This window comes from Carlito syrichta, unplaced genomic scaffold (assembly GCF_000164805.1).
Source record: "Carlito syrichta isolate Samal-C Ts95f unplaced genomic scaffold, Tarsius_syrichta-2.0.1 Scaffold314133, whole genome shotgun sequence".
NCBI classification, from domain to species: domain Eukaryota; kingdom Metazoa; phylum Chordata; class Mammalia; order Primates; family Tarsiidae; genus Carlito; species Carlito syrichta.
In genome coordinates this window covers 157641-182645 of record NW_007258229.1, presented here as the reverse complement: position 1 = coordinate 182645, position 25005 = coordinate 157641, and the positions used below count along the sequence as shown (strand labels likewise).

General features: G+C 36.2%; 1 protein-coding gene across 1 annotated transcript in view; it reads right to left on the bottom strand.

The window, feature by feature from the left end:
• Positions 1-10416: 10416 nt before the first annotated feature.
• Positions 10417-25005, bottom strand: part of ASPM (abnormal spindle microtubule assembly) — a 75019-nt gene continuing 60430 nt past the window's right edge. Inside the window, exons 19-27 of the mRNA XM_008071162.1 lie at positions 24790-24886; positions 23514-23723; positions 22348-22497; positions 20494-20685; positions 19847-20039; positions 19576-19730; positions 17909-18085; positions 16514-16680; positions 10417-10706 (exon numbers count right to left, since the gene is read on the bottom strand). Coding sequence (XP_008069353.1) covers positions 10604-10706; positions 16514-16680; positions 17909-18085; positions 19576-19730; positions 19847-20039; positions 20494-20685; positions 22348-22497; positions 23514-23723; positions 24790-24886 — 1444 coding nt within the window. The 3' untranslated portion in view covers positions 10417-10603. The remainder of the gene's footprint in view (positions 10707-16513; positions 16681-17908; positions 18086-19575; positions 19731-19846; positions 20040-20493; positions 20686-22347; positions 22498-23513; positions 23724-24789; positions 24887-25005) is intronic.

Sequence of the window (25005 nt, the reverse complement as noted above, 5' to 3'; positions counted from 1 at the left end):
CCAATGTCAGAATTTTCTCCTTTCTGAACAGTGTACAAACTTCAGTGCCTGGCCAGACACTGGCAGCAAGGGCTGCGAAAAGAGCTCAGAAGCAGAGTCCCACCAGAGAAAATGAAAGAGGCACACTGCCAACATCTTGAAAGCAGGACAAGAAAGTGCTCCAACATGCTCAACGTGGAGCAACAGACCCGATCTCTATGGGCGGATCAACTACTCAGAGGTTGATCATGACCCAGAGAGAATATCCTGAAAGCACAAACTCCAAAGGGACCTGACGAGTGTTGAGTCTCAGGCGCCTGTCTTCCTACCCTGATCCAGCCATTGGACAAAGGGTATGACCAGAAAAGAATGAGAAAGAACTCCAAAGAGATCAGTGGTGAGTCTGGGGCTGACCCAACCCTCTCCTCCCCAGCAATCCTCTGAACATCAGACCCACACAGCTAGGGCACAACTGAGAGGGACAAATCAAGGAAGAGCCTGGACATCAGTTGCTACAGGAGAACTACATTCTAGGATATGCCTGACTGGGACACCCCCATGAGAAGCAAGTACATATCTGGAAAAGAGACAATCCCACACCTCCCCACCAGAGGGAATCTCCCTGAACAAACAAGAGTGGGAGGGGAGGACTGCAGCACCACCCTCCCCCACTGCTCCTACTCCTTCCCTGCTCTGGACACTGGGAAGGGAGAGAAAGAGGTGGAAGCTCTGCAGAAGACGGCAGAGCAGACAAGAGGAACAATTACAGAGGCTGCCACAAGAGGGCAGGGGTTTTTTTGTTTTTTAATTTTTAATATTTAAAAATTTTGTTAGTTCATGTTTTTTAAAATATTTTTTCTTTGTGCATGAATGTGTATATGAGGGTTTAATTTTCATCCTCCACCCCATTTTTCTTTTCTTTTGCTTTCTTCTTTTGTTTTTTGTTTTCTGTTTATGTGTGTATGTGAATGATCGAGTGTTCATCTTTCTGTTTTTTGTTGTTGGTTTATTTTTACTCTTTTGTTCTTCTCTTTTTAAATTTTTTTTAGTTTAAGGTGTGTGTCAATATAGATGTGAGGGTCCAATCTGCTTTTTTTTTTTTTTTTGCAGTCTTTCTTTTTTCTACTTCATTACTTTTGTGCTAGACACGTGTGTGTGTGTGTGTGTTTAGTTTTTCGTTGTTGTTGTGTTGTTTCACTTTGTTGTTATTCCAGTTTGTTTAGGGGTGTGTGTATATATGTGTGTGTGTGTGTGTGTGTGTATGTTCAATTGTTTTTTCCTTAGGTTTCTGTTTTCATTGTTATGATTTTTTTCTTTTTAAAATTATTGTTCATCCTATTTCATTCTGTTTTTCTCTATGCTCCTCATGTTGTCACTGTATCTTGGACTCAAGGGTACACACACATACCTATTGCATCACCATATAGAGTGATGGTGGGGAGTGGGTCACAGGTAATACATACCACAAAAGTGAACACTCAATTTGTAAGTGGTTTCTGAATCCTAGCTCCCCATCCCCTACCTTATTCAACTTTCAAAACAACAAGAGACAGCAAAGCTTCACAGCCCTATTCAAAATACAACAAATCCAGAACTCAGAACAGGGAAGAACAGAGAGGTGAGCAAACATCAGAAGGGAAAGCCTCTCCCACTGACACTGAATAACAGAACTAAAGAGAAAAGCAAGAGACCAGTCACAACTAGGGAAAAACCAAAGGAAGACCACAGGTAATTTCAAGTATAACAAAGAGAAAACTCCTGAAAAGTCAGACCTCGAGTTCAAAGAATGAAAGTCATGAAGACTGGCCCCAGAATACAACAGGAATCAGGGAATGGATGGAAAGAGAATAAAACTCAAGAAAGACAGGCTGCAACACTGAAAGAACTTGTAACAGAGATTTTGGCAATAAAAAAATTTCATCTAGGAAATAAATAACAAGATGACAAGCATGGAAGGCAGAATTAATCTAGCTGAAGAAAGAATCTCAGAACTTGAAGAGCAGAACATGGAATTAACTTGATCTGTACAAAACATAGAAAGAAAGCTCAAAAAGAAAGAACAAAGCCTACAAGAGATGTGCGATTATGTAAAGAGGCTAAACCTACACCTGATTGGTATCCCAGAAAAAGAAAGAGAAATAGAGAACAGCTTGGAGGAAGTATTTCAGGAAGTAATCAAAAAAAAACTTTCCCCATCTCACTAGAGATGTGACCAGCAAACGCAAGAGATACAGAGAACCCCCACAAGACATGAGATGAGAAGACCAAATCTAAGACTCATAGTAATTCACCTACACAGAGTAGACCCAAAAGAAAAAATTCTAAAGGCAGCAAAAGAGAATGGTCAGACTACCTACCAGGGAAAACCAATCAGAATAGCAGTAGACCTACTGGCAGAAACACTACAAGCAAGGAGGAACTGGAGTCCAATATTCAAAGTCCACAAAGATAAACAATTTCAACCAAGAATTTCCTACCCAGTCAAGCTCAGCTTCAACAGTGATGGAGAACTTAAATCTTTCCCAGACATCCAATCCCTAAGAGATTATGCAGCTTCCAGATCAGCTCTACATGAGACACTTAAAAAGGTATTACACACAGAAGAGAGAGAAAAAAAGAATGACTACATACTTCCCAAGAAAACAGCAGAGCACAGAATCAACAGAGACTACAGTGCAGCAACAAACTTGAAAACACAGTCATATATCAACCCCAAAGCCAAAAAATAAAAACAAGTAAAAGAGAAAAACTTTATAAGAACCTCATGATAGGGATAAACAATCCCATTTCAATAATCAGCCTGAATGTGAATGGACTAAAAGTACCACTGAAAAGACACAGGATGGAAAACTGGATAAGAAACCACGGTCCAATTATTTGCTGAATCCAGGAAACTCATGTCACAAGGGACACACACAGACTCAAAGGTAATGGATCAAAAACAAGTTTCCAGGAAAATGGATCACAAAATAAGGCAGGAGTCATGATTTTTATCAGACAAAACAACCTTAAGCTATCAAAAATTTAAAAAGATACAAAAGGACACTACAAAATGCTAAAAGGTTCAATCCATCAACAAGAAGTATCCATCCTAAATATATATGCACCCAACACAGGAGCACTAGCATTTATAAAGCAACTACTAAGTAGACTAAAAAAGGATTCTGACTCTAACACTATTATATAGCAGGGGACTTGAATACCCCACTAACAGTCCTAGATAGATCATCAAGGTAAAAAATCAATAAGATCCAGAACACAATGTGATACTCGATGAAATGGACTTAAATGAAGAAACATCTTACCAAAACCTACAGGATGCCATGAAATCAGTTCTAAGAAGGGAATTTATATCTCTATGAGTACACATCAAGAAAATGGAAAGATCACAAGTTGAGAGTCTAACAAATCACCTAAGGGACCTAGAAGGAGAAGACCACCAAAACCCTAAATGTAGCAGAAGAATCCCAATTACCAAAATAAGAGTCCAAATACGGGACATAGAAGACAATAATATCACAGAAAACAACAAAACAAAAAGTTGGTTCTTTGAAAGAATTAACAACATTGTTGGGCCTCTAGTCAGAATGACCAAGAAAAGGAGAGAAAAAGTCCAAATAAACACAATCAGAAATACAAAAGATCAAATCACAACTGACCCCAAAGAAATACAAAGGATTATCAGAGATTACTATGTACACCTATATGGAAACTAATTTGATAACCTAGATGAAATAGAGGACTTTCTGGTATCACACAACCTCCCCAGTTTCAAACAAGAAGACACTGAGACACTAAATAGGCCAATAACAACCCAGAAAATTGACTATGTCATAAGAAAACTACCTATCAAAAAAAGCCCTGGACCAGATGGCTTTCCAGCAGAATTCTACAAAAAAGTACAAGGAGTAGCTGATACCAATCCCATTGAAAGTATTCCAGGCAATTGAGAAAAATAGAATTCTCCCCCAAATCATTTTATGAAGCTAACATCACATCACATTGATATCCAAACCATGTAAGGATCCAACCAAAAAAGAGAACTACAGGCCAATATCCGTTACGAACATAGATGCAAAAGTCCTCAATAAGATTCTAGCAAATCAAATCCAAAATCACATCTCAAAAATCATCCACCATGACCAAGTAGGTTTCGCCCCCAGGATGCAGTGCTGATTCAACATCTACAAGATCATAAATGTTATTAAATACATCAACAGATGTAAAAACAAGCACCATGCTACCGTATCATTAGATGCAGAGAAAGCTTTTGATAAAATCCAGCATCACATCTTGATTAAAAACCCTCAAACACCTAAGTATAGAAGGAACATACCTCAAAAAAGTAAGTGCCATCTATGATAAACCCCTAGCTAACATATTGCTAAATGGACAGAAACTGGAAGCATTTCCCATGAAAACTAGAACAAGACAAGGTCGCCCACTGTCACCTCTCTTTTCCAACACTGTGTTGGAAGTCCTAGGTAGGGCAATTAGACAAGAAAAGAAAATCAGGAGTATCCAAATAGTAAAAGAGGAAGTCAAGTTATCCCTTTTTGTTGATGGTATGATCCTATACTTCGAAAATCCAAAGAAATCTGTCAAAAACGTGCTTGACAAAGGACTTTGGCAAAGTCTCAGGGACAAAAGAAATGTGCAAAAGACAGTTGCATTCTTTTTTGTTTTGTTTTGTTTTGTTTGTTTGCTTTGAGAAATTGAGACTTTGCTCCTGGAATCTCTATTCTTTTCCGACAGTTGCATTCTTATACAACAACAGCAAGCACACAGAGGACCACATAAAAAGTACAATCCCATTCACAATAGCCACCAAAAAATGAAATAACTCAGCATCTTCCTAACCAGAGAGGTGAAAGACCTTTACAATGAGAACTACAAAACACTGCTCAAAGAAATCCAAGAAGACACAAACAAATGTAAAAATATTCCATGCTCATGGATAGGAAAAATCAAGATTGTTAAGATGTCCATCCTACCAAAGGTAATCTACAGATTCGATGCAATACCTATTAAATTACCAACATCATTCTTTTCAGACCTGGAAATGACAATACAGAAACTCATATGGTACCATAAACGACCACAAATACCCAAAACAATCCTTAGCAAAAGAAACAAAGCAGGAGGTGTCACACTTTCAGACTTCAAACTTTACTATAAGTCTACAGTAATCAAAATAGCCTGGTATTGGTACAAGAACAGGCATACAGACCAATGGAACAGGATTGGGATTCCAGAAGCAAAGCCTCAATTTCTCAACGAACTCATCTCTGACAAAGCCTCCAACAACAACCACTGGGGAGAGGAGAACCTATTCAGTAAATGGTGCTGGGAAAACTGGCTGATTACATGCAGAAGATGGAAACAGGACCCCTATCTATCACCATACACAAAAATTAACTCTAAATGGATCAAAGACCTAAAATGTAAAACCTCAAACTATAAATCTTAGAAAATGCAAGAGACTCCATTATGGAAATTAGAACTGGCAACCAATTTCTGATCAAAACCCTAAGTGCCCATACCATAAGAAATAAGATAGACAAGAGGGACCTCACCAAACTGATAAGTTTCTGTCAAGTTAAAGAAATCATCAAGAGAGCAGGGAGATAGTCCACAGAATGGGAAAAATTATTTGCCAACTCTATATCTGACAAAGGCCTAACATCTAGGATTTACAAGGAACTCAAAGGTGTCGAAAAAAGAAAACAGCCGCATTACAAAGTGGGCAAAAGACATACACAGACACTTCTCAAAAGAAGATATATTGGCAGCCCACAGACACATGAAAAAGTGCTCAGCTTCACTAATCATCAGAGAAATGCAAATTAAAATCACATTAGATACCACTTAACCCTAGTAAGAATGGCCATCACTAATACAACAAACAACAGGTGCTGGCGAGGATGTGGAGAAAAGGAATGCTTCTACACTGCTGGTGGGGATGCAGACTAGTACAACCTCTTTGGAAGAAAGTGTGGCGATTTCTGAAAGAACTAGAAATTGACCTTCCATATGACCCAGCAATTATCCTATTGGGAATATACCCAGAGGAACTCAAATCATTCTACAAAAAAGATACCTGAACACACGCTGCATCTCTATTCACAATAGCAAAAACATGGAACCAAGTATGCTGCTCATTGAAGCTGGACTGGATTAAAAAAATTTGGAACATGTACACAGTGGAATGTTATGCAGCCATGGAGAGGGATAGACATGTTCACTTCAAAGCAACTTGGATGGATTTGTAGTCTGTCATGCTCAGTGAGATGTGTTCTCACTCATAGGTTGACCTTGAATGATTATCATAATACTATGGGAAAGGGACTGGCAGTAGTAGGGGGCTGCCAGGGGAGGGGAGGTGGGATTGGCAATTGAGGGGAGCTGCCAGGGGAGGGAGGGACACACCTCATCGATGGGGGGTACCTACATGGCGAACATTTGTGTACCTAATCCTAAATTGTACCCCACATCTTTAAGATAAAAAATAAAATAAAATAAGCAGAGTAGAAGTAAATTAGTAAACAATAATAATTATATGTAAAAATTCTGAAAGTATTTGTAAAATAAATAACACAGCTCTAAATAATCCATGGGTCAAAGAAAAGATCAAAAGAGAAAGTACTTTGAAATGAATGAAAATGAAAAGCAAAGGTGTGTGGAATACAGCTAAAACAGTACTGAAAGTAAATCTATAGCACCAATTGCTTATATGAGAATAGAAAGATAGTTTCTACCAGAAAATCTAGAAAAAGAAGAGCAAATGACACAAGTGAGCAGAAAAAAAAGAACTTAATAACTGATTCTGAATATCACATGAAAATGAAAAGGACAAAGAAGAGTCAAAGCAACTTAGAAGAAAAACAAAGTTGGAAGACATATACTAACATATTTTAAGCCTTTTATGACAACATATTGGCATTAAAATAAACAGAGATAAATGGACAAGAGGCCAGAAATAGTGCAATACATGTACAATTAGGTGATTTTGACAAATATGCATACTGCAATGCAATGGAGAAAGGATAGTCTTTTCAATAAAAGGTGCTGGAACAGTTGACTATCTATATTCAAAAAAATAAACTTTGGTCCATACTTTGTGCTATATACAAAAATTAACTTGAAATTAATTATACAAGAAACTAAAATTATAACCTCTAGCAAAATAGTAAAAAAGTCTCTATGATCTTGAGTTAGGCAAAGAGTTTTTAGATACAACACACAAAAAAATAGTAATAAAAGAAATAAAAAATTGGACTTCATCAAAATTTAAAGCTTCCAGTCAAGCATGGTGGCTCATGCTTGTAATCCCAGCACATTGAGAGGCAGAAGTAAGAGGATCACCTGAGTCCAGGGGTTCGAGACCAGTCTGGGCAACTTGGCAAGACATTGTCTCTACAGTAAAAATTTAAAAAGTAAGCTTGACGTACATCTGGTGTGCATCTGTGGTTCTAGCTACAGTACTTTTAATCAGAATGACTTGTATTCAGAATATTTAAAGAACTCTCAAAACTTCAAGAAAATAAATACTTCAATTTAAAAAATGGACAAGACTTGAATAGACGCTTTACCAAATATGCTCAAAATAATTAGTATTAGAAATATAAATTAAAACAATAACACTATCATTTATATAGAATGTTTAAAATTACAAGTATGTGTGACTATAGCAAGTCTTCCTGAGGATGTTGCCAATGTATAAATATGCAAGGAAATATATTAAGTAGACACATTATATACTTACCCACATAGCAGTGGTCTTACTTAAAATTGAAACAGACAAATAAAACGATGGAAAAAATGTTTGAGAAGCTGACTAAATTTATTAAATGAATATGTTTACATCTTATTATAAGATGGAGTAGGGAGACACTACTGGAAAGGCACATAGGACTGGGAAGCGAAAATGAGAATGGTCAGGCTAGAGACCACCTGATCCCAATAAGAACAGTCATCATCAATTAAACAAACAGATGCTGGTGAGGATGTGGGGGAAAAGGAACGCTTCTATATTGCTGGTGAGAATGCAAACTAGTGCAACCTCTTTGGAAGACAGTGTGGTGGTTTCTGAAAGAATTAGAAATTGACCGTCCATATGACCCAGCAATTCCCCTATTGGGAAAATACCTAGAGGAACTCAAATCATTCTACCAAAAAGATACCTGTACATACGTTTGTTGCAGTTCTATACACAATAGCAAAAAACATGGAACCAAGTATGCTGCTCATCGAAGCTGGACTGGATTAAAAAAATGTGGTACATATCCATAATGGATGCTGCTAAAAAGGACAAACATACGGACTTCGCAGCAGCTTGGATGGATTTGGAGTCTGTCATACTCAGTGATCTATCACAGAAACAAAGAACAGAGTACCATATGGTTTCACCCATAAGTGGACCTTGAACAATTATCATAATACTATAAGAGAGTGATTGGCAGTAGTGGGAAACTGCTAGGGGAGCAGGGATGGGACCGGTAGTTGAGGGAAACTGCCTGGGGAGAGAGGGCACATTTCATCAACAAGGGTACTTGTATAATGAACATATGTATACCTAACCCTGAATTGCACCACACATCTTTAAAATTAAAAAAAAAGAGAGAATGGGGGATAAAATTATCTCACTCTTCAACTTTCATACCTCACATTTTCTTTTATCTTTCTTGATACTTTTATCTTGACTGCCCCAGACCTAGAACTGCACTTTTGTGTACTAGTGAAGGTGATACCAATGCACAAAACACAATATCCATATCATTAAATTTGACAGTGTGTATTTCTACAGTAATTTCAGAGCAGGCCATATTTCACACCATGCAGCTAAATTGGAGCTGTATACACAGTCCCATTACAAGCAGCAGGGACAGCCCTCTAATTCTTCATCCATCAAATCTAAAACACTTCCCTAAGAATGTGTAAAGGGAAAGCCCTGGTAAGACTGATGTTCTTGTGTTAAGGATAATTAGTACAGCTGAGCCAGGGGAGAAATGGTATGGACTAAAAGCCCATTAAACAATTTTAGTCTGACATTCAACAACAGAAAAACTGTTTTAACATTTGAAAGTAAACTTCTTGCATGTTTAATTTCATCTAAATACTTCTTGTGTAACTACTAATTGATTATACTAACCTTAGAGGAAATTAGTATCAATCACATTTCCATACTGGTCAATTATGTCCTAGTAGTATAATTTACCAAAATAAGTAATTATTTATCTATATTAAAATTCTGTTAAATGTAGGAGAAAAAGAAAACAAGAGTCAATAAAAAATATAGTATTGGAAAATACTGAGTCTGAAGATCTCATAAAACACTTTATTGGAAAATAAAAAATGAAAAAAAAATTATCCAGAGTTAATTTTCATATACTCTCTAACATGCCAATATCTTTATCCTAACCAGATCATAAGCATTTTCATAAATTAGGTTTAATTCTTAAGTTGTTCTAATGAATTTGTGTATTAAGTAGTTAAATAGTCTCTCCATTTCTAGCTACTACTGATTTATTTGAAACAGTTAAAAACTTTTATAATATTCATACATGGATAGACTTAGGGACCCTATCAGATTTCAAATGGCCATGAGAATTAGGCTTTTGTGGCCTTGGAGCCACATAGATGCTAGCTCACAGTGACTGAAAGCTGTAGAAAACGTGTTACATTTCAATACTAAATCATTTTCAAGTCTGTGGTATGTAACTGAATAAGTTTCTATTATAAATAATACATTATTCCTTACATTCCAAATCATATATATCCCAATCAATTTAATTTTAATTTCCAATATTTGTTTTATAAAAATGCCTTTACTTACCTATAAAATAGGAGAGTAACAAACTATTACTTTCTTTTAGGAATATTGTTATATTCAAACTAATAAAATACCTTAAGATAATAGATATGAGACGGGCTCGGTGGCTCAGCCTGTAATCCCGCACTTTGGGAGGCTGAGGTGAGTGGATTGCCTGAGCCCGCAGGTTCGAGATCCACCTGGACAACTTGGCGAGACCGTATCTCTACAATAAATCAAAAAATCAGCCGGCCGTGGTATCGTGCACCTGTAATTACGGCTACTGGGAAGGCTGAGGCGGAAGGATCGCCGGAGCCTAGCAGGTCGAGGCTGCGGTGGCCGGGAGCGGCTGCTGCACTCCAGTCTGGGTGATGGAGTGAGACTCTAACTCAAAAAAAAAAAAAGGAGTTTATATGCCATTCAGTCATCTTTTAGCCAGGCGTGGTAGCGCGCGCCTGTAGTTCCAGCTACTCGGAAAGCGGAGACGGAAGGATCGCTGGAGCCCCGCCGGTCGAGGCTGTGGTGTCCGGGAGCGGCTGCTGCACTCCAGTCTGGGTGACGGAGTGAGACTCCGACTCAAATAATAATAATAATAATAATATATATGGATAATGCTATAATCACGCTATGACATATTAGTTTGATATATGCATAACTTTTAAATAATAAAAGATGGTTTTTGTTATGAATTTTTAAAAATTTTAATACAAAGTCAGATTTTAAGATTGTACTCAGAGAGCAAAATATCTTTACATACTCATGATTATCTTTAATATTTATTTGTACAATATACACTGAAAATGTTTACATTTACTAATAAGGAATGCCAAGCGTATCCATCACCATTTGAATAGCCTGCAGGGAATCTGTGATTTCTTCCATGTTATCTCTTCTCAAAACCCAATCTGGCTTAAATCTGCTAAAAAAAAAAAAATGACATTAATACAGTTCTTCTCTTCAAAGTATTACCTTCACCTTTTTTGTCCAACTAAAACGTAACTACCCCTGAACCATCATCTCCTTTATAATCCTTTCAGAGATGGGAGAACTTCACATTATTGCCCAGTACTAGGTTCCAGTCTATTTCTCTCTATCCCTCCTAAAATATGAGGCTAGCTTCTTTAAAGTGTATGCTATTTAGCTCTACTACCATCTTTAGGTCATCAATCATATCCGCAGTGTCTTCCTTGTAAACCTGGTTCTTGGTCTTCTCTTAACTCCTGTCACCATTCTCGGCAACAGCAACATTCATATGGACAAAAGCCAACAACCCCTTTCCTTCTGCTCTTACTCAACCAATTCCTTCTCACACGGTCACATACTAGACTTTTTCATCACCAGAAAAGTGCAATACCAGCGAAATCTCAATTTGAGACTTCCATTCTCCAACCACCACCTCTAACTCATGCATACTATATGCTTTAACACAGTCACTGAACCAGTTCTTCCACCCCATTGAGATCTCCAATTCATTTGACTTCAACATGTATCCATTATTCTTCACAAAGCTGTTCTCACTTTCCTCCAGATGTGGCTCAGGTACATCAATACAATTATACTTTTTGCAAATGTCATTAATTCTGTTGTCTCTCTCCCCTACCCAATTCATCTGGAAAATTCTATCAGGATTTCAAATCAAATCAAAATATCTACCTTTTTCATTCCTATATAGCTACATAATACTAAAAAAAAAAAAATTACACAACCAAGTTTTTACTTTAAGCCAATAACTGCAAATCTAAAATGGGCATTTGAAATTGCTCAAGCATGTTCCCATTCTCTACAAGATTACTATTTTCTTTCTTTCTTCTTTTCAAATGCCCCCTCCACACCCTCTGTGCTGCTTCTAAATTGTCGAGTTTGTAATCTCTCATTTCATTGAGAAAATAATATCAAAGGGGAGTTCATATGCCTTCTCACAGAAATCCCTACTTATGCATTTCCACCTTCTTATTCTTTTATGTTAAAAATCTAAATATAGCCGGGCTCAGTGGCTCAGCCTGTAATCCCGCGCCTTTGGGAGGCTGAGGTGAGTGGATTGCCTGAGCCCGCGGGTTCGAGACCTGCCTGGGCAGCGAGACCTCATCTCTACAATAAATCAAAAAATCAGCAGGGCGTGGTAGCACATGCCTGTAATTCCGGCTACTCGGAAGGCTGAGGCGGAAGGATCGCCGGAGCCCAGCAGGTCGAGGCTGCGGTGGCCTGGAGCGGCCACTGCACTCCAGTCTGGGCGACAGAGTGAGACTCCAACTCAAAAAAAAAAAAAAAACCTAAATATTTATTAATTGGTGAGTGAACAAAGTATGGTATAGCCACACAATGGAATAGTACTCAGTGAAAAAAAGAAGGAATGAAATTCTAATCTATGCATCAACATGGATGAACTTCAAAAGCATTACACTAAGCAAAGCAATTCACCCACAAAAAGTCATACACTGCATGATTCCGTTTATGCGACAGTGTAGAAATTGCAAAACTAAAGGTACAAAACCAGATCAGTAGTTGCCAGAATCTAGGGATTAAAGATCATTGAACTGCATATCTATAAATTATGCATTAAACAAAAATCTAACCTACATCAAAAGAAAAAAGAATCTATTCATTGATACGCTAGTAACAGTTTTTAAAACATAATGAATATTCAATTACACCAAATCCTTAAGTAAAAAAATATGTAGAAGTGGTCCTATTAACACATTTCAAGCAATTAGACTATTTTCACATTATACTGTGAAATATGCATGCATAAAACCAATTTATAACGATTATACAGTTTATAATTAGAAGTATAATTATAAAGCTAACTGTTGTAAAATCATTCAGGTCAAGAAATAATGCATTGTCAGCATTGCAGGATTTGTGCCTAGGAAAGAATTGCTAAGTTATAGGAAGGAAAAAGACAGAAAGAAGAAAGAAGGAAGAAAGAAAGGGAAGGAAGAAAGGAACGAGGAAGAGAGGAAGGAAATTCCTCCCTTATGATAGTTCACCAAAACATTATGATAGTTAGTCAAAATAAAATTTTTTGCTTATAAATTAAAATCAGAAAATGTTAAATAATTTTTAGATAAAATTTTACTGTCTGAGCAAAATATTAAGTCACAGCTAAAGTTTAATTTACACATTTTAGACCACAAAATATTAATGAGTAACAACAACAAATTTATCTCAAATCAGTATAATTCTATTTATATAATCTAATGGAAGAATGCTGCTAGAGTTCTTTATAATACAAGACAAATACAAGTGCCCCAAGTAAATTTATCTAATTTTACACTTGAAAAGAATAAATTTTAACTGTATAAAAATTGTACCTTGGCCAGACGCTGTGGCTCAGCCTGTAACCTCAGCATTTTGGGAGACTGAGTTGAGAGGACTGCCTGAGTCCGGGGTTTTGAAACCAGCCTAGGCAACTTGGCAAGACCTTGTCTCTACAGTAAAACACAAAAACTAGCCAAGAGTGATGATATTCGTCTGTAGTTCCAGCTACTTAGAAGGTTGAGGTGGGAGGGTCACCTGAGCCCAGCAGGTGGAGGCTGGGGTGGCCGTGAGCGTGCCACTGCACTCCAGCCTGGGTGACAGAGTGAGACTCCAACTCAAAAAAAAAAAAAAAAATTGTACCTTAGTAAACCTAACCTTAGAGAATATGTAACAACAAGGTTAAGGCTAAATTACTTCAAAAGTTTCTAAAACCTGATCCTAAACTTCTGAACATTTATCAATACAGAGCAGTAACAGTTTACAGTTAGTCTGTAAGTCACTTAGAGTAACACAAAGTCTTGTAATTCAGGATTGGTTTTATGACAAGAATCCTACTTAGAGGGTGTTTTATACCAGGAAATATACAACATTGGGTTGTCATCTTTTTTGTGTGTGATGTCAAGAATCATTAATAGATTTGATTATTGTTACCCAGATCCATTTTCAATTCATCCAAAGATTTTATCAGCCATGCATGACCATGGTCTAAAGTAGGTCTATTATTCCATTAGGGGCTGCAAAATAGCATATAATCTCATATTATTTCAGCATTTATTACATTGATTTTTGTGGATAAGAACTTTCCAACATTAAACATTTGGTTACCCTAAGATACAGTCTGTATAAGAAAAATGGTATAAATACTTGATTCTTTCCCTTTACTTATAGTTAGCATCACAAGTTGTTTCTCTGCCATCCTCCAAGGACAGCCAATTACCATTTTTTCATTAGTATCATTATAAATTTATGCATTTTTCATATAATGTGTTCCATTTATTTGCAATCCCCATCTGGCAGCAGCATCATCACATCACCAATGACCTCCATTTTGCCAAATCTAATGGGCATTTTTCAGCTTCATCTAAGGACCTCTCAGCAGCATTCCACACAGTTTACTGTAACAACAGCATCCTTGGAATGTCTTCTGTTTGATTAGCAAATCCCTTTGGGAGCTCTTGGCTGGCTCTTTCTCTGTCTGACCTCTGCAATAACCAGGGTTACCACAGGGTGTATTATGTATTCTCTTCCCTCTAGGTGATCACATTCCTCTTCTGACCTTAAGTGCTATCTGTATCCTGAAACTAACGATACTCCAACATATACCTCTAGCCTGGTTCTTCTGCCCAGAACCATACACCTGATTTTCCAATGGCTTATTTACGTTTTTATCAGTGTCATAAGTTTCTCAGGCTCACAAAACAAAGCCCCTCCTTACTTTATTCTGTCTTTTCCTCAACTCTCATCCTTTAGGGCTCAGTTTAAATACTATATACCGGAAAACTCCCATTACCCTCCTTCAGCAGGAACACCAAATTACTCTTTGCCTTAGCAGTCGTCACAATCTTTATTACTTTACTACTTTATTCACTCATGTATTTTTCATTGTCATTCTCTTGAACTCTATGCTGCCACAATAACAACTTACCCTGCAGTATAGACTATATCTGTGTACTTTTTCTACTCTCTGACAGTGATAGAGGGGTCTATTTGGTTAACTAGGTAAGTTAACACCCATTTTATTTAAACTTCTAAAGTAACATGTTTTAAACTAGTTAAACCATAATTATCTCTCTAGATCTGCAGTAGGCTGAATGGTAGCCCCTCCCCACCAAAGGATATATGCATGTCCTAATCACCAAACCTATGGCTGTTATCTTATTTGAAAAAAGGTTTTTTGCAGATACTTAAGTAAAGGATCTCAAGATAAGATCATCCTGGATTATTCAGGCTGGTCCTAAATCCAGTGATAAGTGTCTTCCCAAGAGATACAGAGGAGTGAGAAAAAGAAGGGCATATGAAAATAGAGATTAGAGTTATACAGCCACACACCAGGGAAAACTTAGAGCCAACAGAAGCTGGAAGAGTCAAGGAAGGATTGTACCCCAGAGTACCTGGAAGAAGGACAGCCGTACCAACCCACACCCTGATTTTGAATTTCTGTCTCCAGAACTATCAAAGCTTCTGTTGTTTAAATATACCAAGTTTGTGGGAGTTTGTTACAGCAGCACTAAAAAAATAATATAAAGTCTCAAAAACAACTTGTCTAGAATGAGAAATTCCAAGAATTAGTGTGATTCAGGGTCGACATTTTGACCTTGAAGGACTTTTGGCAGGTCTTACGTGTGCAGGGGGCCAAAAACCCCCAAAATTATCATTTGGAGGGTGGGTCCCTTGTAGTACAGGCTTTTGGCTATGTAAGGGTTCTAGGAACCTCTCAGCATCAGTGTATCAGCTAGTGCTGTTATGAGGGGCTGCATTCAGTTATGAGTGGATTTTTGTTTGGAGTTTATTTCAGCAAGCTTCCCCACTTCACGATGAGGGATTGGCAGGCACAGTCTGCCCACACGGCACGGGGTGTTCCGCATGTCTGACCCCAAACAGTATGACCCCCATGCCCCCCTCCCTATTCACCCAGGCTGGTCCCGAGTGACGTTTTTTTGTTTCCCCAGATGAAAAAAGTCCTCAAAAGGAAATGTTTTGTTGATGCGGTAGAGGTAAAATTAAAAAATGGAAAAAGCACTGAAAGGCATAAAAATGGACGAGTTCAAAAACTGTTTTGAGCAGTGGAAAATGCTTCTCAATAAGTGGTATTGCATTAAACAAAGAGTACTTTGAAGGTGATTGAAGCATAAACATGTAAGAAGAAATACACATTTTTTATAAATAAATTTCAGACCTTTTTTGGTGCCCCCTTTATAGCTTGTACTTCATGCGGAAAAAAAAAATTGTGAGAAATTTACTAGCCTTAAGCTCATAACTATTAAATACAAGAAATTTTTATTTTTCTGAGTTGGAGTCTCACTCTGTCACCCAGGTTGGAGTGCAGTGGCACACTCATGGCCACCCCAGCGTCAATCTGCTGGGATCCGGCGATCCTTCTGCCTCAGCCTTCCAAGTAGCTGGAACTACAGGCATGCGCTACCATGGCCGTCTAATTTTTGATTTATTATAGAGACGAGGTCTTGCCAAGTTGCCCAGGTTGGTCTCGAACCCACGGGCTCAGGCTAGTACAAGAAATTTGTTGAATAAATACTAAATACCCAAAGCTACATTATACTATTATTTCATTATTTACTAAGATTGTCTCCTTTACATTTACCAAATACTCTGTTCTTGCTCATATGTTGTTTCTCCACTGTCAAGTATAGTACAATATCTTGCTATGGTAAGTGCTCAATAAATATCTGTTAAATGGATGAGCAAACAGTGACAAAAAATTATTATAGAGTATATTCAACTACTTACCTTGAAACTATTCTGGTCCTTACAGGTGTTTCTGGAATAAAGGGAATGCTCATAGAATTCCTCTTTTGTTTATAAAGTATTCTTTCAGTATTCATTTTATGTTTACGAGCTGTAAGTTTATAGAGACTATAAATACGGTCAGCAACCTTGGACCTACTTTGTACATCCTAAAAAATAAAATGTACAGTTATTGAAAACGTATAAGAATAAAATTTTTATCTCTTCTAGACTAGCAAAATCAACCTTAATAAATAAGAACTATGAAGTAAACTTTTGGGCTTTTAATAATAAAAAAAGCTAAGTTTAGTAGGTAGATTGATTTAAATTATGAACTAATTTGCAAGGTAAAGAAGACAAATATTCACAAGTTGCACATCTAACTGCACACTGAATACAAAAAGGAAATGTTATAGTCAATATGCCTATCACATCCTGTTACCAAGTATTATAAATTTTACCTCTTCAAAGTTTCCAGAGTCACCCACTTATTTCTTACTGATGCAGCCCTAGGTCAAGCACAATCTTTTGCTTAGACCACTACATATCTACACTTGCCTTCTTTTTCAATGATATCCCTATATCCACACATGCTCTCCCAAATTCATTCTTCACTCAGTAGCCAGAGTGGTTAAAACTTAAGCTGGGCCAGGCACTGTGGTTCACACCTGTAATCCTAGCACTTTAAGAGTCTGAAGTGGGCGGACCGTTTGATCCCAGGAGTTCAAGACCAAGCTGGGCAACATAGCAATACCTCGTATCTACAGAAAAAAAATAAAAAATAAAAAAATATTAGCTGAGTGTGGTGGTGTTCACCTGTAGTCCCAGCTCAGAAGGTTGAGGCAGGAGGTCTGTATGAGCCCAGGTGAGCAGTGATCATGTCACCAAACTCCAGGTTGGGCAACAGAGTGAAACACTGACTCAATAAATAAATAAATAAATAAATAAATAAATAAAACTAAATTAAAACAAGCAAGCAAAAAACACTTAAATTGAAAAATATCATTCCCTTGCTTAAAACCCTTCAGTGGTCTCCACTGTTATGGTCTAAGGTTTCCCCTATGTTGGTATTCCCCTAAAGAGAATAATTTGGAGGCCTCACTATAGAAAAACTTGAAATATATTTATGGTTACAATCAGATAAGAAGTCATATATATCTGGTATGTATATGGGAAATGTGAAATGTTTACTTATATGACTGTAATAAACTGTATTTTCAGAAGTCAGTTTCTTTAATATGCAAGAAAAAAACAACCTGTGTGTGTGTGTATCTTGAATTCATTTTATCAGTTTAAACACATATAAAACTCTATTTTAGAGTGATAATTACTAAAAGAAAAGAATAAAAGTCATAGGCTTAAGAACACAGAAAAATAATCTTAAAGAAAGGTACTTACAGAGGCTCGATTTGTTATCTTCAATAAAATAGCCAACAAACAACAAGTTTTTGTGAAAATGCTTCCACCCTTAAATGCAAATTTGTCACCAGGCTTTTCTTGGTACATCTGCAAAAGCTCCAATAGTGTATCGATACAATTTTCTACATTATAAACTGCTGAAGTAGTTTTCTCATACTTGAAGAGAACAAAATGAAATTAAAAGTTATAATAAACACATACCTTTAGAGATACATGCCAACCCAAAACAAAACAAACCAAAATGCTTACAGCCAAATTTGTGGACCATCTGCATCAAGAGCAAAGGATTTCATGAAGTGACTTTGTTATTACTGTCATTTCTGGATCTATCTTATATGTATATTGACCTCTTAATTTTAATCTTAAATCTACTTCTAAAGTTCCACAAAAAAATAAATCAAATCTAAAATCTCTGAAAATGAACATCTCGAAGTCAATAAAAGCAGACTTTTAAAGGTAAGAGCATTTTAGTAAGAACGTCTTAGGAAAAAGATAACTTATATGTGATAGTTAATCTTATCAAGATAATGATAAAAACAAGACCTAATTATTTACCCTATTACATGCTTCTGAGAGGAATAAGAGTTTGCTTTAAAATAAAACAAAATAAATTTGATATTAATAAGTCTAGGCTATATTTTCATGTCTCAGTTATCTCATTTTTCCATTAGATTTATACGGAAATTTGCAAGGTAACAATAATGACAGGATAAAAATAACAAAACATTAATAGCACTTTACATATCAAACACTTTATATATATCAACTAATATAATCCTCACAATAACATTTTGAGATAAGTACTGTTACTATACCTAATTTATGGTTGGGAAAAATAAAGCACAGAGAATCTAAGTAATCTGTAATAAGCTGCAGAGCTGGGATTCAAACACAGGTAGTTTGGCACCAGAGTCTGTGTTTTTTTTTCCCAGTCCACATCATGCTTTGATAGAGTCTATGTTCTTAACCACTATCTCTCAAATAAAAATAATGGGTAAAATGTGACTGAGGGATTGAGTAGAGGAGATAAGTCTTTAATACTTTTGACTGCATGCAATATAGTTTGGTACAGGTACCAGCTTCCAGTCCAAGACCAAGAGACTTAAATTCAGAATAATGGTTACAGGGTAATTAAGATATAACAATATTTTAAAATCACATTTTGGTAGACATTACTATGATGGGGTAATACTGTTTTAATATAATGTAGTGGATGACAACACCAGCTCTAATAACAGACAGAAATGAATCCAAATTCAGTTCCACCACTATGATAATACTTGGGTTCTTAGGAGAGAAACTTAACTTTTATAATTATTATTATTCCTTTTCTATAAAATAGGGATAAAATATAAACTACTTCAGAGGATTATTGTAAGGATTAAATAATGTATGAAAAGTACTACCATATAGCAAATAATAAAAGCTAACATTGTATTAATATAAAGGCAGAGGAAATAAAATCACACAAAAATTAGTGCTTACATGTACAATTACGTAATAGATTAAACATATTTCCCCCTAAGACTCTTGTACATAAACAAATTTTAACTTAGAGATCTAAGTTCTAGTGATGAACAAGCATCCACTTAACTTGCAGGGCAATATCTGCTGACCAATGAATACTAAATTATTAAAATGAATACCTTAGCTACATTAAGCAAAACTTGCACAGCATATCTGATGACCTCCATACAAGGAACACTACGATTACAACTTCGGATCAAAACAAATATTTTGGAAATTGCTTCACTCTGGGCCATGTTCTCACAACAAAGTGGAGACAATCGAGTAACTACCTCTGAAAGTAAAAAGAACAACAACAAAAAAACAGGTAAATTCACAACAATAAAATGAAATCTTAGCTAATAATGTACTATTACAATATTCTTTTAACGTGTTAAAAAACAAACTAACCTAGATGCTTTAAAGCCTCCAGAATGGCAGAAAGGTGTTTATATGTTAAAAGACAATGAAGGGCAAGTGCAGTTCTTTTGTAGAGTTTGTCTTCTTCTCGAACCTCCCTATTAACAACTTGAAGACTTAGTCGTATAGCTTTAATTTTTGTACAATCATTTTTCTTCCTCCAAGAATAGCCTCTCCATAATGCCTTAAAGAGATAAAACACAGTCAATAATGTTTCAAATTTATAGCTACATCTATTTCCACAATGTAAACATTTTCAGTAAATTTATATGATATGATGAGAAACATTTCAGGAAAAAAAATCTTACTTCAGGTTCTAATCGACAGCAAAATCAATTTTCAAAAAAATACATGTAATATTTCTGTATATAAACTTGGCATTATTCATTGACCAAAGATGTCCAAATCTATTCAAAATGTTAAACTACTTTTTATTACTTGATCATAAACCCCCTCTAGGGAATTTAAAATAAAGAGCTTAGCAATGAAACTAAGGTAGCATAGTGAGTATGAGTAGTTCTATTGGCTAATCTCTTAGCTTTTTCATATGGTGGCTATGTTTTTATAAATTGTCAAGAAATCCTATGGATTAACTGCAGACTAAAGTTTCGAATTAAAACCACACAAACTTCAATTACCTGAATTTTAGTGATTCCCCTATCAAATTTTTCCTGTTTTTTACGAAGGAGGAAATGGCGTACTGCTTCCTGTATTACTGATGCAGCCCTATTTTGCTGTCTCAGACATTTTTGAACTTCATGCTCAATTTTTATGATGCCACAATATTTCTGAATAAATCTCTTTCGTTGGAATTTCGCTCGATACCATCTCTGTTTAAAATATACAATGATTTTTTTCCATTTTAACTTCAGATTTAAAAAAAACACATATATACAATTATATACATAAATGAAAGAAATAGAACAGTATATCAAAAGATCTTTCAAATCTCCTCTGTGGCAGAACGTCCCTGTTCCACTTGGTGCAAAAACCCTTCCAGTCCATGCTGGAGGTATATGTGTAGACCCAGGTACGATATATTTAACCTTGTACAACACTGCATTCTGTTAATAATTTATATAAATTCTATCAACTTATATGCATCATTTTGCATTTTTTTACTAAATACTTTATAAGTAAATGTACATCAATGTATATAAACAAATAGGATTGTTCTCCATAATATATAAACAACTCCTATAAATTATAATTAGAAAATTCAACAGAAAAACAGGCAAAGTAAATTTAAAACACCACATTTTTTAAAAAGCACAGAACACAAAGAACTCGAATAACCAACACATATGAAAACAATTTTAGAATTGCTAGCAAGCATAAATCCCAAACAAAAATGAGAAACCATTTCTCATTCATTAGCAAAAATCAGTCTTCTGTTGCTATATGTTGGCAAGCCTATAGAGAAACAGGTACTTTCAAGACTTTGCTAGTAGGAGTGTAAATGAGTACAATTACATCAGAGAATAATTCACAACTTTATTTCAGTGTCACAAAATACCAATTTCTTTCTTTTTTTTTTTTTTTTTTTTTGAGTCGGAGTCTCACTCTGTCGCCCAGACTGGAGTGCAGCGGCCGCTCCCGGCCCCCGCAGCCTCGACCCACTGGGCTCCAGCGATCCTTCCGCCTCCGCTTCCAAGTAGCTGGAACTACAGGCGCGCGCCACCACGCCCGGCTAGTTTTTGATGTATTGTAGAGACGAGGTCTCGCCAAGTTGCCCGGGCTGGTCCTGAACCCGCAGGCTCAGGCCATCCACTCACCTCAGCCTCCCAAAGGCGTGGGATTACAGGCTGAGCCACCAAGCCCTGCTTCCTTGTGCTAACCTTTTAATAAACTTTTTATGTTAAAATAGTTTTCAATTTGTAGAACTGTTACAAATATAATACAGAGAATCCCTGAAAACCTCATACTGTTTCCCCTCCTGTTAATATCTTAACATTACTATGATGTTTGTCACAACTAATAAAGTAATATTGGTACATTTCAACTAATGAAACATATATGCCTTATAAATATTTCCTTTTTTTTTTTTTTTTTTGAGTTGGAGTCTCACTCTGTCGTCCAGACTGGAGTGCAGTGGCCGCTCCCGGCCACCGCAGCCTCGACCTGCTGGGCTCCGGCGATCCTTCCGCCTCAGCCTTCTGAGTAGCCGGAATTACAGGCATGCGCCACCACACCCGGCTGATTTTTTGATTTATTGTAGAGATGAGGTTTCGCTGCCCAGGCGGGTCTCGAACCCACGGGCTCAGGCAATCCACTCACCTCAGCCTCCCAAAGGCGCGGGATTACAGGCTGAGCCACCGAGCCCGGCTACACCAATTTATTTCTAACCCTCAAATCAGCCTAACAGCTATATGGTGAAAATGCTAAATATTATATGACCTTGGCATAAGGAATTTGGAAGTTACTTATTATGTATAAAAAATTTCTAACAGAAAAATTGTGCCATAAAGTTTTAATGTAAAAGAGAAGTTTACCTGAATACAGATGACTGAATTAATCTGCTTCTTAGCATTCTTCAAAGCTATATGAAGTTTATATGCTCTTTGAATTCTAAGAGCAGACAGGTGATAATATGCAGCTGCAGAAAAATGAAGAAGCCGAATTTTGGCTCTTTGTTCTAAAATCTGAAGGGAAAAATAAAAATAAAGAGTAATCAAGTATCTGACTCCTCAGTCAATCAATCAGTGTTTATTTTTTTGTATAACTTCAATATCAAATTATATAAACTAGCATGAATAAATCACCTGTAAATTATTACAAGTATTTATATTGTAATTCAAAGTGATCATAATCCTTTATTATATAATATTTTCAAGGGTATAACTCATAATTCAGGATATAAAAAGCAAAATTATATTTTTGGTACTTTAAAAAATAACAATAGCACTTAATTTTACTAGACTGCCCAATGACAACTAATTAAGGCTTTGCAATGTACTTATGATTAGAGATAAATTTGAAACTCAAAAACGGTTACAGTATTCCAAGCAGAACTGTTGGAGATGGTGACATTAAATCAGACAAAATTAAATGAATTACTTTCTCCAGTTAGTGTTGCACAAGTCCAATAGAAGATTTGTAGCATAAGCTTTCTACACTGATTTTTGGGCTTCAGACACCCAATTTGTATTTAATGAACAAAATATAAAAGATTTCTCCTTTTTAAATTCAAATATAGTTATTTTGTCTATATAAGGGCTTCTCACATTGGAAGCTAAAATGCCATGAGCTCCCTAAAAAAATTATTTCTTGTTGACGTGGAAGCTATCATGGGAATGGTTAGCTGCAAAGCTTCAAGAGTTGCTTTGGTGGTAGCAGAAAGCTAGTTGAAAACAATTGATCTTTTCACATATGGAGACTTTCTCTCATATTTTTTTAGTTCTTTTGTTACAAGTTTTTACTTAAGAGAAAATTTACTTTGCATCTTTGGTGGTGACTATCTGTGAAAAATAGTAGGATTAGGATCATAACAAAAATCTGACAATCAGTGCTCTTGTTACATAACTCTCCAGCAGCTGAATGGGTTCAAGTTGTTATACTAGTTCTGAAATTATTCTCCAAAATCCAAAATTTCAAAGACTATTTAACAATAAATACTTTCATCTTATAAGACTAAGATATTCTACTTAAAAATACTTACTTTTTTTCTTACTAACCAACCACGCACCAGTGCTTGTAGAATAACAGTAGATTTTTTTAATTCAATATATTTTACCCTTTCATACTTTCCGGTCTCCCTGGCTCGTATATATCTTTGTATGATCAAAGCAGCAGATTTCTGCCTAAGAAAGACATGCCTTCCTTTATATCCTCTAAAATGTGCTTGGATCAAACAAGCAGCTCGATGTCTCTATAAAGGAAAATTTGCAAGTACCATTAATACATAGATATAAAAAGCTTTAAATCCACTAGAAGGCCTTGAATTTCTCAATGTAAAATGAGATGGCATAATTATAATTAACCGGTTGAGAATGCCATTTTTTTTTTTTTTTTTTTTTGAGTTGGATTCTCACTCTGTCGCCCAGACTGGAGTGCAGTGGCTGCTCCCGGCCACCGCAGCCTTGACCTGCTGGGCTCCGGCGATCCTTCCGCCTCAGCCTTCGGAGTAGCCGGAATTACATGCATGCGCTACCATGCCCAGCTGATTTTTTGTAGAGATGAGGTCTCACTGTCCAGGCGGATCTCGAACCCGCAGGCTCAGGCAATCCACTCACCCCAGCCTCCCAAAGGCACGGGATTACAGGTGAGCCACCGAGCCCGGCTAGAGAATGCCATATTTAGTAGCCATGACAAAGGTGATTATTTCTAAACTCATAGAGGTCTAAAGCCAAAAATGAAGGTATAAGCCAAGATCAAAAGATATCTGGTGTTCTTTCCCTCTTATCCTTTTGATTCTTTTTATTGTGAGGGGTACAAGGACTAACTCTACAGGACAAACACATTTAATAAAAATGCTAGCTACAATATGAAGAGCAGAGTGATTGTTAATTATAAACAGTTGAGAGAAGCTGTTGTAGTGTCAAGAAACATAGCATACCACCACCTTAGATTCCTCAATTACATAATATCCGACAAGAATTACCAAAATGTGACACAGAGTCACATGCTATTGGAAAAATGATGACAATAGACTTGCTCAATACCAGGTTGCCACAAACCTTCAATTGTAAAAATGCAATGTCTGTCAAGCATAATAAAGCAAGGTACAATACAGCAGATATAAATATATACATATACACATCTGTACGGATATATATAAAAGTATTAGCAAATAGTATTTTTGAGTGAATATAATTTTTAATTGGCTGGACTACATGTTTATGAAATTTAAATGCATAGTTAGGTCTTAGAAATTTTTTTGTTTTCTGTTTTCTAAAGAGTTCTTTTTAAATGAATTGGGTTTTTTTAATACCTACTTTCGTCATTAAGAAGTGCTCACGAGCTTTTCTTGCAGTAAGTGTAGCTCTCCATTTTCTCTGAATGATAATTGTTGATGCTCTCACATTCAAAAACCTAAAAAGTAGGTATTGGAAAGCAATTTAAAAATGAATCTAGTCAATAAATATTTACTGTTTTCCTCTTTAAATAATAGAGGATAATAAAATATAAGAAAGGAAGTAACAACAAAAGTA